General features: G+C 37.3%; 1 protein-coding gene across 1 annotated transcript in view; it reads left to right on the top strand.

The window, feature by feature from the left end:
• PCNX2 (pecanex 2) overlaps positions 1–15,791 on the top strand; it is a 248,327-nt gene that overhangs the window by 127,639 nt on the left and 104,897 nt on the right. Inside the window, 4 exon segments of the mRNA XM_030556904.1 lie at positions 979–1,075; positions 5,998–6,090; positions 6,647–6,797; positions 12,737–12,878. Coding sequence (XP_030412764.1) covers positions 979–1,075; positions 5,998–6,090; positions 6,647–6,797; positions 12,737–12,878 — 483 coding nt within the window.

Here is a 15,791-nt window from a genome sequence, read left to right as displayed (position 1 = left end):
TCAAGAATGAGTTATTTAGATTTTAAATGTGTATTTTCTTCAGGATATAATTCCCAGTCCACTAATGTGTTTAATTAAACAAAAACTCTTATCTTTTGTTTTAAATAAGGTGTTTTGAATCCTTGAATTCATTGCTTGGCCACCTTTTAAATCTAGTTTCTAATCCCCTAACGACCTTAATCAAATTCTCAGCAGGTCAAATGGTTGTTAAATGTCTTGTTTGAGATTAAAATTTGAGTTTCTGATTCTACAACAACATCAAGTATTCATTGTATAATCATGATTAAAATATATAATCCCCCAAAAGAGATTTTAGATATTTTTTAATGACTCTGAATTTAACTAAATGGAGTTTAGGGGATTGGAAACAGTATTTAAGGGATGGCCTATGGCATAAATTTTAAGATGAAGGAGAAGGTGTTGTGTAAAACTAAAATGAGGATGAACATGCAATTTTTATTGAGGTGAGCGTTTTGCCCTTTGTAATTAGGGTGACCAGATAGGAAGTGTGAAAAATTGGGATGGGAGTGGGGAGGAATTGGCATCTGTGTAAGAAAAAGCCCCAAATATCGGGACTGTCCCTGTAAAATCGGGTCATCTGGTCATCCTATTTGTAATATCAGTGTTTGACATCAGAAGTGGCACAAAAGAACCCCCTTGCCAGCATTCTCAGTAGTGGTCAAAGATTAGAAAGGGCATGGGACTGAACTACCTTCTCACATGACCCCTTCCCAATTAATGCTACTGTGCTGATTCTAGACTACACTTCCTTATTGGTGAGGAAGCTGACACTTCCCTGGCCAGATTTTCAGCTTTTCTATAGCAATCCCCTGCCATGCAGCAGCAGAATAGTCACTGCGTATGTAAGGTTAAAGTTGGGCTCTAAAATGTCTATTCTCCCCTTACTAAGGGCATATAATCCCATTAATTGAAAAGCTGTTATTCTGAAATATTCTAACAAATGTTTTTTTGTAATAGGTCCCTTATTCAATGTAAATTTTTTCCTCTCTTTCTACGTCAAAATTTGAGAGATTCCTCAACAGATCCACTCCCAGAGAAGATGAGAGAGTCGGTGGTAAGGCCTTTAAAAATTATTTATATTATGTACTGTAAACCTTCAATCCACCCATGTGGACACCCTTAACCATACTCAATTGTTGATGCTACTGCCTCAAGTGTAGAGGTGCTCTGCCAACAGAGGAAGACAGTGTGAATATGCAGCAACCATTTTCTTTTAGCGCTTTTTGATCATCGACAAAACTTTCAGTGAAAAAACTCTGCCACTGTAGACATGGCCGTAGGAAAGTATTGGTTACTGGTCCCTAGGGGGAAGCTGGATATCTCAGGAGTTCAGGCTGGTCAAAGATGGGGTTCCCAGAAGGGTTAAGGTTTGGCTAATTCCTTCCAAAAGTTCTGAATTGCCCTGCTTCTAGAAACCGTTCCTGCTCCTCAGCACAGCATCCATAATGGCCACCTCGAAACACTGGGGAGATAGATAATCCCTAAAGTGTAAGTATCTATGTGAGTAAGTAGTGTTTAAGGAGTGCATGGAAAATATGCTACTTCATTGCTTGGTGTAGAAGCCACATCTTCTGTTAAACTTAATTATTTTACTTTGTTAAAGTGCGTAGTAGAGGTCTGGCTATTAATGGAGGGAGGCTTCTAAGCAAAGATATAAAGTATGTATTATAAAGCTTGGCTACATACTCTGGTGTTTTTGGTATGTAGTTCATGGGCAAATCCACTTTCAACTGATTTCTGTGAACCGGTTGACTGTATTGTTGGTATAGTGGGAGGCATATTTTTTTTCTGATTTTATAATCCACACATCCCTTCTACGTATTGCTCTTTGCCTGAGTCAAATGTACAGTCCGACCTCATCTATTCTACAAGTCGAACCATGTCAGGAGACTGACCTGGTTAACAATATGACCATCCCTTGAACTGGTTACAATAATTTCATTTCAGAGTGCACATGAGGATCTGGTTAAAAACACAGTTAAGGTCTTGATTATATTGCAGTCTGGAACCATGTAACTAGGAAAAGTGAATAACTGTGTTCCACAGTAGTGCTCTGGCACGGCTGTACTGGTAATATGGACAGAGCCTTTGTGTCTTGGTCCCTTTTTTGTGGTTGAATTTGTTTCTTGGTGCTCTTTTCTGCCAGGGAATTGGTTTCACATGGTGCTTGTCAGCTGCACATTTCTGCTACACACGTTTGACATCTCACGTAGTTTTCCAGAAATGCAGGCTGTTTTTACTGGCTACTACAAGGGCCTCCTAATGCTGTACCTTCCTTTCTTCCTCTGTTTGGGTTTCCTCCAGTTTATATATTAATGTAAGCAGATGTGCACAAGTCTAAATTGGTTTATGTAGTGCTAACTCTTCCATGCTGGGACACAGATAGCACTCCCTGCAGGGGAGATTGCAATTGTCGTTTAATACATGCTCTGTCTAAACCCTTTAGTGGCTGGCACCTATGTCTTAAAAAATAGTTGAACCAAGTTAAGTAGGTTCTCCACAATTTTTCTCTCAGTGCAATGCCAATATAGCAAATTGGTGAGTGTACACAGCTAAAAAGATATGTGCATCAAATTTGAGGGAAACATTCAAACTACAATCCATTCTGATCTTATTCCATTATAGTTAAGGGAGTATGCTATCGTAACCAGCTCTGGTTTTGATTAATTTTCAAAAGCAAACTAAAAATAGCTTTCAGATCCTCTGTAAGAAGAACTTTGGTCAATCTGGGAATTGGGTGCACTGTTACATGAGGACCAGAAGGAGAAATTTTAATAGCATATCCTTCCCCCCTTTGTTTCCCTCAGCATGCCCCTGTGTAATGGCCCAAACAAGCTTTTTCCTCCACTGTCAATTGTATAAGATGGCAAAGTGCAACAAAATGTCCAGTGTCCATTGGCCTATGCACCTGTGTATAAAGCATGCATAATATTCAGGCTAAATTAGAACCTTTTTAATCAGTAAATTTAAGATATAAATAACTGGTTCACCTCCCAAGATGAAAGCAAATAGGTTTAAATATTAAAATAAATCTGTTGTGTTGCATAATGACTTCATATTCATGTTAGTAGTTATCAATATAGCATTTGTAATGTTTAGCTATATGACCTTTATTATTTTTTCTCTGCTCAAATGGCTATGTAAGAATTGTCAGCTTTGGAAACTGGAATTACAAAGCAGCTGTCATGGATAACTGACCATTCAACTTTGAGAATGGAGCTTCCTAGCATTATAATTAATTTCTATAGGCATCCCCATGGTTGATTACTACATTAACCAGTAGCCTGAGGGTGTTAATGTGTTACATTCAAACTCAACTTCCTTCCTGGCCTTTACTACAAGCAGTCAGATAGCTAGTAAAAGGATTTATACAAAGCTCCCAATGTATAATTTAAAACAAGAAGAAAAAAAATTACAGCATGTTTTCCTGTTTATACTCACAATCAAGAGGTATCCAGAATAGCCTTTAAAAAAATAAAGAAATATTTCTTTGATAGAATGGTGGGTGGGTGATATTGAGTCTTTGTCTGCATGATCTGTTTTTACCCAAAACTTCAAAACAATCCCAATGGTAATGATAATTTCACTATTGAATTTTTACTAGGGTCAGAGGTCACGCCTTTCACACACAACATGTATCAAACATTGCATTAAAAACATGTCAGTTCAGGTGCAAAGTCAAGAACTAGAAAGTTAGGAAATCATGGCCTGTCCAACTTTAATTCAGCCTGCTTTGGCATCCATTCTGTGCACTCCCCTGTGCATGGGGTCTTGTGGAAAATGTGCAGTGTTTTATTTACTCTCACCAACTCTCACTATCTTGTTGCAAATGTCATGATATATGATGTTTTTCTTAAAACCCCAGCTCTGGGAGGCATATGATTACATGAAAATATCGGCTTTCATTTTAAAAATAGTAAGTTTCTATCCTTCAGTCTAGCTTTGAAAACATGACCCGAGTACATTTATTAATTTTTAGCAAACCTCATGATTTCTTTGGGGCCTGACTCACAATTTTTGAATGCTTGGAGCTGTCATTACTGAGAATGGTATGTGATTATGTAATTAAAGATTATATTATATTATACTTTATATTATAATGCATATACCCAGCAGGGCTAAATTAAGTTTGTACAGGCAACCATAAATCTAGCATTTCCTAGCTTTCAAGTGCTTAACTTTGCAACCTAAATAACGTTCTTTTAATGTAGTTTTTAGTATGTGATTTCCTAGGATTTTTAGTAAGGAAAAAAAGGTAAAAATAAATTCCATTATGTGCATCATCATCAGGGTTTCAACCCTGAACTTTCAATACTGATGCAGAGCTGCTACCAATTGAGCTACAGGGCTAACTACATTAGCTGGTGGCAAGAGAAGGCTGTTATCCTGTGGGTAGGAATGGGCCATTGGGGCAGGACCAGGTACGAGATCAGGAGTTAGTTGATGGTGAGAGGCTGGCCTGGCCTGGTTCTCTCTTTCACTCTATCCCCTTGAGTTGGGATGCTTCTGTCTGATGTGGTATTTTCAGAGTTGAGTGTGGACCACTGGAGCCATGTGCTGAGTCCAGGCAGGCAGGGTGTTTGTTGGAAGCCTGCAGCAGCTCTGCTCGCACTCCTCCTGGCTTCCATACGTTGCCAGAACATGTACATGGTGGTTTTGGTGCTGCTGCTTTAGCAGTGGTTTGGATCTAGTTCTTTAGAATGTTCACGTTCCATTAATGCTTTGGCAGTCTGCCAAAAATTTCCTGAGGCACACAAGCCAGGGAAGGAAAAGGACAATTAACACTTTATATTTATGCTAAACCTGAGTGCAGTTTTATGGGATGCAGAAAAGGCACACCTCAAGCCTAAGGGCTTTAGTCCAGCTGAATTTCAAAGGCCTGCTATAAACAGTGTTAGTGTTCTCAGAAACAGGTCACAATCATCTTTTGATAACCCAAATTGTTAAGCATCCAAAATATAGTGGTTACTGATAGCTCCCCCTATGCTTTAAAATCCATTTGTTGATCAAGTGTTGTCTCCTACATCTCTGTTTCATTTTTATCTCCCTGTTGTTGGGTCTATTATCCTATCATTCTATGTTTTCTTCCTCCTCCCCACAGAAACACTTGTTGGCTAGGCTGGCTATTGGGGCTGGGTAAACAGGCACAGTAACATCTTGAATCAGAGGAGGTTTTCTTTTAAGTGAAATTTCGTTGCACTACAAGTCAATATTTAGATAAATATCTAGCAGCGGGCATTCAGTTTATGCCGGTCAGCACCTGCATTTGCCACCAGTGTTAAGTACTGCTAACCCTCTGTAATATATCTAGTCATAAGTCTAAGCCAAGTTATTGATTTGCTAACCAAAGACATTTCTGTAAGCTCTAAAATACATTGGTTCAAAAATTCACATAGCTCAAAAACTACCTTGTTAATTTGTTTATTCATGATGATATTTTAATCACAAGAAAAATGGATTAGGAAGAACATATTTTCCTATTTCTCCAAAATACAATTACTCCAACCCAGTTATAGTTCTTTACTTGAAGGTAGATTCTTATCTTTCATTATCATTACATAATACTAGAGAGAGGCCCACTTCTGAAAACGGAAATACAGAAAACCCCACAAATACCATTGCATAAACGGAGGCACAAATTTAATGTAAAACCATTTTCGTTTTAGTTTAGTTTAGTTTTAAGTACCCCATATTACAATTAAACAATGTTTACACAATATGTTTTTAAATGAATTTTGATAAAATTTTAATATGCTTGACAGGGTCTTTTTAACAAACGTAATATATGGGGAAATAATTTTGCAAAGCATATTGCAGAAAATACCTGTACATTAAAGTATATTTATATATTGTAAAACAATGACTAGTGTCATCACGATGCAAACTATTAGTAATTCATAATGGAATAATGTAATTTGTCCAGTGAAAATAGTATTCACTTGATAATTCTGTATTTTAAAAAAATTATATTCACAGAAGGAAATCTTGAAATCGGATCTCATTGTCTGCACAGTGGCTGCTGTCCTATCATTTGCAGTCAGTGCCAGCACTGTGTTTCTGTCATTAAGGGTATGTATTATAATCCCCTCCTTTTAAATATTTTTCCCCTAAGATATCATCTCTATTATGCAAAACTACATGGCTAAGAATAGAGAGGAGCTGTGAAGAGTCAAGGAAAAATTATTTAATGGCAAAGATAATTTCAAGGCTTTTGATATACACTGCAAATCAGTTATAGATATTATATTAGGCACAATTTAATACATTTAGTAATTGTTTTCCCTAAACCTTTGCTTTATACTAGTCTTTTTTTTTTTTTATGACATAGAAGCTGTTGGAAGAGGGATTCTTACATAAACCCACCAATTTGGTTTTTTTTATTTCCAGTTACGATACTGGTTAAATGTGTGTGTAAAGTACATTTTGAAAAAGAACAAAGGTTGTTGCTTTCATTTCCTGAGCCCCACATCTGCTTCCCACCTGTAGTCTTTGATGCTTTTTATGCAAGAATCAATATTTCTCGCAAATGTATAAGGAAGATTAAATTGTTGTACATTAAACATATTGTATATCTATAAAACATTATTTGTAAATGTGATTCCATTATTTTCCTCCTTTGGCTCAGCCATTTCTCAGCATCGTGCTGTTTGCTTTAGCATGGACTGTGGGATTCGTAACACATTACATACTTCCTCAGCTCCGCAAGCATCATCCTTGGCTGTGGATTTCACACCCCATACTTAAAAACAAAGAATATCATCAGCGGGAAGTAAGAGGTTTGTAATAAATATTGTCAGAATATTGATTGATGTTGCCTTATTTTGTCTTGTTTTTAAAGAAAAAAATTCTTGCTTGTGTCCATTGTGATGTTTAAAGATGACCATTTTTTTTCCAAGATGAGTTTCTTTTTTCATGTTTTACTTAGAAATATCAAGTTTTGATTCCTATATTTCTTTTGGATGACTCTCTCAGGGACTGGTAGAACGGAAGTGAATATAGTGACATCATAATAGGTAGAAAGGCCAACTTCAACTTTTCCACTTTTCATTGTAGAGGTGGGTAAGTTTGAATCTTTCATGCAGAGCTTTCTGCTAAAACTATCCAATTTTAGCAAAAACATTCAAGCCCAAGGAATTTTAAACTGTCTGTGTAAACATCACTTCCTGTCTTAAGTGAGGTCTAGCAAAACTGCCACTGCAAACTCTACCTATTGGAATTTCATTATCCTATAGTTCTCCAGTCCCCAGACAGTCTTCCAGCAGGAAAGAAGTGTTATTTCTAATGTAGAAAAGCAAGCCCTGAATCCATGGATGTGAGTAGGTAAACTCCACTTGACTTCAAGTGCAGTAGGATAGGGCACATAGGAGTTAAACTGAAGAGTGGAACATTTTGATTCACATTAAAAATGTGTCTAAACATTTCAGCTCCCTACCCCATTATTACACTTAGACTTGGAATGTAGTTCTGCATGAAATAACTTCTTCCCTTTGTATCTTTGTTGCTCCTTCTCTCCCCTTTTATTTAATCATTGGAAGTGCTGGTACCTACTTACACTTCACATCCTCTGTCCCTGTCACCAACCACCAAAGTGTCTAGGAAATTCACTGGGGCACTGAACAGATTTCCCCCTACAGAATAAGATTATTCCTTATTATGGGCCTCTTTCCCTTAAACATCAGCTTTCACGTATGTGACGGGTTGGGTCACAGAGACCTCTTAGGAATTGCCACCTGATGTACTGAGACTACCTCTGAGCCTGTTTTCCCTGGCAGCTTGGGACTTCAGTACCCTGTCTTGTTGAGCCAGACACACTAGCCTGCTACAAACACAGACCCAGGTCTGAACCACTTGCCCCAAAAGCTGCAGGCTTAACTGAAAACAGCTTAAGAAGTGATCTAGTCTCTAGCACCCAGACACCCAATTCCCAATGGGAATCAAAGCCCAAATAAATGCGTTTTACTCTGTGTAAAGATTATAGAGGGTAAACTCATAATTGTTCACCCTCTCTAGCACTGATAGAGAGAGATGCACTGCTGTTTGCTCCCCCAGGAATTAATTACTTACTCTGGGTCAATTTAATAAGCAAAAAATGATTTTATTAAGTATAAAAAGTAGGATTTAAGTGGTTCCAAGTAATAACAGACAGAGCAAAGTAAATTACCAAGCAAAATAAAACAAAAACATGCAATCTAAGCCTAATACAGTAGGAAACTAAATGCAGGTAAATCTCACCCTCAGAGATGTTCCAATAAGCTTCTTTCATAGACTAGACTCCTTTCTACTCTGGGTCCAGCAATCACTCCTCCCCCTCCCCACCCCCAGTTACTGTCCTTGGTTCCAGGTTCTTTCAGGCATCTCTTTGAAGTGGAGTGGCTATCCTTTGAGCCAGCTGAAGACAAAATGGAGGGATTTCCAGGGCTTTTTATATTCTCTCTCTTGTGGGCAGAAACCCCTTTCTTCTTCTGTGCATGATCACAGCAACAAGATAGAGTCTGTACCACCTGGGCAAGTCGCATGTCTATGGATGATTCAGCTTTTGCAGGCCGACGCCATTGTTTACATGTTAGTTTGAAAGTTCTCAGGAAAGCACAGATGTGGATTTGTGTCTCTCAAAGTCCATTGTCAGTTAAATGTTTGTTTCTTGATTGGGCACTTACTGAGAATAGCCCTTTCTCAAGAAGCTGACCAAATGCTTCACTGAGGCTACTTAAAATCAAACAAGTACATAGCCAATATTCATAACTTCAAATACAAATATGGTACACACATACAGACAGCATAATCATAACCAGCAAACTACAGCCTTTCCAGAGACACCCCACTTGGCCTCCTCTGTACAAGACCTGGTGCAGCCATAGAACCCTGGCTGCAACAATGATCTGTACATTCACAGTTTTATGTCATTAACATCACAATGTACCTCTGACCAGAACTTCAAAGTGTTGGAATATAATGGTGAGAAGAATCTCAGACTTTTTCTTCAAATTATTGGTAACAGGGCTGCTAGCCCATCTAATATTTATTCATGAGTCTGTCTTAAATCTGAGTTACTCCTTCCCTTGAACATGAATGTTCAAACATTTCACCTCTGTAGGCCTAGATTCAAATCTGAATTTATTTACTGGACAAAATGGATTTCCGTGCAATCCCAAGTGGATATTTATCCCTGTTTATTAAACATCCTAACCTCTTTTTTACCACTTGGTGTAAAATGCAAGTTGTTTTACCCCTGGTGTAACTTTTAGATTGTGGAGAAGGGGAATTGTTATGTATGGAAATGGAGGACATATCAAATATAATAGCTCTTCTATAGTGCTTTTCATCAGTTCATCTCAAACCACTTTTCAAAGGAGGCCAGTATTATCCTAATTTTACACAGATGATAGAAGGGAAGATGAAAGCTCAAAGACCTCCTTTGCCTTGCATCACATTGAGCTACTGTGTATGAGTCAAGTGACTGATGGCCTAATCCAGAGTTATGTAAACTGAAGGACAGCCTAATATTTGTACTGAAGTTTCTAGCCATTTTACATGGTATAGAGAAAATAAAAGTAATCCTTCTCTTTTTTAATACCCAAGACCTTTAGGGAATGTTCAAATTATTAATGATAAAAACTTTATATATAAACTTCTTAATGACAGACATAGTTTCCACTGTATTTCTGCAGGGCATAATATTCTGCTAGCAGAAGTAATAAGGCTAAAATAATGTCTTTCCCTGGCATCTGTGGCAATGGGATTTACTGAAAATATAGCAATGAAACAATGCAGGGGAAGAGTTCTTTTTTAAATGGCATTTCTCATTTTTAAAAAGTGTAACAAAATCAAGTTAAAAGTGAGAACATAGAATGTTGTATCAGTGATGTTTAGCCATTCTGTTCACTCTGTCGATATAAGCCTTAGTGGTTATCCATATAGACACCTGTAAGAGAGAATATAGCACAGAGAAGTTCCTTTATCAATAACATTTACCTCACCTACTAGCTGGGCTTTCTATTTATAATCACCAATTGATATGTACACCTGTATTAGCTATATTTTGAGAACACTGTACTGTAGCGTTTAACCCTGTGTTACAGTACAGTTACAATTACAACCTCTGTTACATATTGTGTGCAGTTTGATATGCTGTATTCTGTGTTTAAGACATCTGTGTTTAAAAGTGAATTATATTTGCTAAATAGTTTTTCCTATTTAAGAAACTGAGGCAGAATTATATTTACTTTGACTTTTGAATGATTAAAATTGGAGTGACATGGTTACTGAAGTCTGTAACTTTCATTTCCTGCATAATATCTCAAGAGAATCACTAAAGCTGAATGAAACAATGTAACTTCATTGATATTTTGATCTTGCTAATATCTACTGGCTTCAGCAGGTGCTGCCTTGGTATGTAGGAATATCTGTAAATATTTTAGAATCTCAGAGACTAATTTCTAGTTCTCCTGCAGTTTTTATTTTAGCAAACGACTTGGATTGTTTTTTTTAGCTATCATCTTCTCTTTGCTCCCAGCTGGAAACTTGCTTGTCATATCTTGATGGATCATTCTCAACCTATGTTCTTGAGGTGCTTGAAAACAATAATGTCAAAGCACAGTCTGCTGCAGGACTTCAGTATCCCGTTCTTCAAACTAGACAACAAAAGGGTTCTGCTCATCCCCTGCAAAATCATGCATTTGCCATACATTAAGGATTTAAACCTCTGAAAAATCATGTCTTCAGAACAAAACCTGGGTACCAAGAAGTACCCAAGAGACTTGATTGAAGGTTGCCTTTTAACTGTTACCACAAAATGCCAAGGAAAGTGTACTGGAAATGTAAATCTTATTAATGATTTGTATTCCAGCTGAAAGACCTTGTTTTAAAAGGCTTCATTTGCTTGATAATGAGCAACTCTTGTGACTGTCCTGGCTTTGTTGTCTTTTGCATGCATTTAATCACAGAAGACCGTTATAGGATTTCTTCCCTTATCCCCATTAGGTCTGTCTTCATTCATTGGAAAAACATAATTTTCATAAAGGTAACGGCTCAGCTTTTAAAGAGGTTGAGAGTAGAGATATACCAGGCAAATCCATTTTACACATTGACTGATCTGCATTGATGGTTCAGCTCATACTTTGGGAACACTTGTATCACTCAAGCAAAGAGTACCCTGTACAATCAGGAGTCAAGGCATTTTCAGATTCTTCTGTATTCTCTATTTCCTATGGGGTTCATCTAGTCTGTATTGGTTTAATTATTGCAGAAGTGTACTCAGAAATATCTGTTAGAATATATTGAATTTAGAATGTATGAAAAATGATTTTGAAAACAGGTCCCTCACAGCATTGCCATGGTCATTTCTACCTGCTACTTTGAAGGCAAAAGAGCTTGATTTTGAAATGTGAATCATATTTTTAATTAAAGCTATGAAAAAAGCCTGGCATCAGAGCCATAAGCAGTAATAAGAGGAAATACTTTAAGCTATAAAGAGTGAAGGATATTGAGACTCAGAAATTCATGTACAACTTTTTGAAAGCCTGTTACCACAACCAAAGATATCATAGGTCCATGAATTAAGGTAATTTGGAAGGATTGGTTCATGACTTTTCCGCTTGTATCTATTGAACATATGGTACAATGGAATCTTGGTTCACTGTGTCCTCTTGTTTCTCACCATCATATTGCTGAAATAACTTATTTTATTCTTCTTGCTGTAGGAAGGGGTGTTGGTAGTTCAGCAGGTGGTTCTTACTTTTCAGTCAGTACTGCATCAGTACTCCAGTATGGTGTACTCTGCTGTTGCAAATACTGTTTTTCAGACGACCTGAACTATTTGTGCTAATTAAAGAATTCCTGTCACTTTTGCAAGAATACAGGTTTTACTCAGGAAACTTCACTCTGCCTGCCTAATTTCTCTCTGAAATTTCAACTGGACACAGTAGTCACATCCTGTCTGACTGCTGAATAATATAGTTGTGCACTGTTAAAAGACTGTATTTACATATAGAATAGCTTCTTTGTAAAGTATTTTTGGGTCCTTTGGGATAACAATAATAATAATAATCCCTAGCTCTTTTATAGTGCTTTTTATCCTTAGATCTCAAAACACTTTACAAAGCTTGACAAATCATTATCATTTTACAGATGGGGAAGCTGAGGCACAGACAGGGGACATGACTTAGCCAAGGTCATCAAGCAGGCCAGTGACAGAGTGAGGAATAGAAATCCAGGGTTCTGGAGTCTTCATTCAGTGCTCTCTCCACTTGGTCACACAGCTTCCCCACTAGGTCACATGAAAGGTGTTTGTTAATTATAAATATTCTTTAATAAGTATTTAAGTTAAATAACTATTGTTAAGTAAGAAAAGTGATGAAAAACAAATATGTTTATTAATATCATGTCATGTTTTACTTCTAAAAACTTAGCAGGATCTATCCTTTAGCATGTACCATTTCAGCTGCTATATGTGCCTATCTGGTGGATGCAGCAAAAAGAAGCAAAATATGTAACGTATAAATATTGGCCAGACCCAGAGAACAAAATGATTGCTATATGGCAAAAGAATTAAGGATTACATGAAGTGTCATAAATTAGTGGTTATATTAACTAGTATGATATACAGAACTCATGATTTGTCCTTTTGACTTTAATGCATTTATTGTCTATACAGTATTTATACACTGAAAAAATAATAATTTGACAAAATGGTCTGTTATTTGGGTTTTTATTTCAGATGCTGCTCATTTAATGTGGTTTGAAAGACTCTATGTGTGGCTTCAGTGTTTTGAGAAATACATCTTGTATCCAGCAATAATATTGAATGCCCTCACCATTGATGCTTTTTCAATTAGTAAATACAAGAGACTTGGTATACAGTAAGTTTATTATAGTTCATAGTATGTGATTCATAGATTTAAGACTGTTCACATTCAGACTAATGTTCAAAACATGAAGCTCATGGAGTATAGGTCCATCAATGGCTATTAGCCAAGATGATCAGGGACACAACCCCACAATGTAGGTGTCCCTAAACCTCTGACTGCCAGAAGCTGGGGACTGAATGACAGGGCACAGATCATTCGATAATTGCTGTTTTCTGTTTATTCCCTCTGAAACGTCTGGCCACTGTCAGAAGACAGGATATTGGGCTAGGCGGGCCACTGATCTGACCCAGTATGGCCATTCTTATGTTTTTATGAAGTTTAATGTTGCATAAATTAGTCTGGTTATTTGTCACAATTTGGTTTTGTGCTATTAATGAATAACAATAAATACAAAATACTATCATTATTGGCTCTGTTAAAGGACAATTCAAACTGCCTTAAAATATGATAAAAGAGATGCTGTTGGTGCTACAGCAAACATGTTTGAGGCTAGAGAGATTTAAATTTATATAGCGAGATTACAAAACTAAATATGTATAGTATGCCCAAATGACAGCTAAAACCAGGAGATATTATACCAGTCTGCAGGTGTTCAAAGGGTGTAAACACCTTGGGAGTAACCAGGATTAATTAGATGAAATGAGAAATCTAGGTTGGATGTCAGGGAACTGTAAAGTTTATTAGACTGTGGAAAAGTGTCTCAGAGGAGGTGTCATAGGCCTCATTACTAGAGTCATTGAAGGCTAGGTTGGTCAAAGCCTTCAAGAATGTAGAGTGCAGAACTGTCCTGAATTAGCAGGGATCTGATCAGGAAAACAATATAAGGTTTTTCCATGTCTAATATCTGTGACTGTAATTAGAACTAAATGTTGCTAATCCACAGTATTATAATATGTTCTTTGAAGACAGCCTTTTGTGGTGACAATTTTTGCTTGATGACCTACAAACTGCTGTGAGATTCAGTGGTATTGTAGTGATTGCAATACCCTCACTGAGCAGAATCAGTACAGAGCCTTTTTCAGTACTATAGTGATTTAAATTATTAAAAAACTGGCCTGTGTTCAGGAACAAAGAACCATTACAAATAAAGCATTATTTTTCCTGTATCCAGATTGTCTGGATGTTTAGTTTTAAAAATCAGATTATTTTTAACTTGGATGTAGTGAAAAACTATTTGTTATTAATTAGTATTAATAATAATAATAATTTCTATGACAGTAGCATGTAGAGGCTCCAGACCCATGATTCTACGGACTGTACAGACATATAGCAAAAGAGGGTCTGGTCCTAAAGAGCTTACATTCTAAACAAACTCTATCAATTTTTGTACAGGAGCATACGGCAACATTTTCAAAAATACCTATTTTCAGAAGTGACAATAGGCACTTAAGAAGCTAAGTCTTATTGAATGTCAGTGAGATTTAAGCTTCTAAGTTTCCTAGGCATATTTTGAAAAATTTACCTGGAATGAAATACAGCTCGCTCTCGTAGATGGGGTGGTTCTGCAGGTCTAGCAGAACTAAAAAGTAGCCAAATGTTAGTTTGACACTTGTCAGCAGATATATCTCTGAATTCATTGGAGGATCGGATGTGTTGAGTAAGAAGATATTACTTTATACAGTAACTTTTCAGAGTAGAATTGCAACCCCAACTGTTCAAAATCATGAGTCAGACTCCCCTCCCCCCAATTCATGAGATTTTAAAAAGTAATCATATTTGGGTCTGCCTTCTGATAGTTTAACCTTTAGGGGAATGCCACCAGTCGCCAATGTAGGCGTGAACATCTCAGATTTTAAATTCACCCTTTTGAAGACACACTTAAAAATGCAGGTCCTGACTGTTGCTCACAGAGGACTCATTTTTTACTTATCCCATTTGGTGTGGAGAGCTGCCACACTATTCCTCTCTAGCCTCTTCCCAAACTTGACAGAATACTTAGAGAGGAGCATAGTGGGGGATAGAATGGCAGCTACCCCACACATGTTCTCCTTCCACATTTGCCCATATGGCCCCTATGTTTGCTTGCCTCCCTGTATTTCCTTCCCTTTCCCCTCACTGTTTCTCACCCTTCACATTCCCTTGTACCCCACTTTCCTCCTGCACTCCATGTTCACAGGCACCACATCAGCCTGTCTCATTTCTCTGCACTCCTCTTCAGTCAGCCTCTTGCACATTATAATCCCCTGCAACTCTCTGTCTACCTAATTCTCCCCACACTCCTCTGACTCCTCATGATCCTACCACAGTCTCCTGCCCTGCTGCTCTACACTCTCATTCCTTGTGCCTTCCCATTTTCTTATATCCTTGCTTGCCCTCACCTAATGACTAAGGTCTCCCTTAGTCCCTGAAGGCAGCCTGGCTCAGCCCCCAGTGAAAGCAGTGGGAGATGATGACCATTTAAATTTTGTAGATTTTCAGGCCAGAATGGACTGTTATAATCATCTAGGCTCACCTCCTGCATAAAATACTACATAGAATCATATCCAGTAATTCCTGCACCGAACCCATAACTTCTGTTTGAGCTACAGCATATCTTTTAGAAGGACATCCAGTTTTACCTTCAGTGATAGGGAATCCACTACATTGCTAGGTTAGTTGTTCCAGTGGCTAAGTACCTTCACTGTTGAGGGATAATACAGAAATCACATCATAAGAACAAGAAAAAAAATTCCAAACATTGCACAACTTGCAATAAAATCAGGAGAATTGTTAAGATAGTTGGACCTTGTAATCTGAAAATTAAAATCAGCTTGTATCACTCAAGAAATTGAGATGAAGAATTACCTACCTTCAGTTTTTATCTGACTTTTGCAAAACAAATGTGAGGATGAAATGCAGAAACTGCCAAATGTGGGTACCATATATATATTTTTAAATAATTCTTTTTTAAGGAGTTTATTTGGG

This window comes from Gopherus evgoodei, chromosome 3 (genome assembly GCF_007399415.2).
Source record: "Gopherus evgoodei ecotype Sinaloan lineage chromosome 3, rGopEvg1_v1.p, whole genome shotgun sequence".
Taxonomy (NCBI): domain Eukaryota; kingdom Metazoa; phylum Chordata; order Testudines; family Testudinidae; genus Gopherus; species Gopherus evgoodei.
This window is presented reverse-complemented; position numbering and strand designations above follow the sequence as displayed.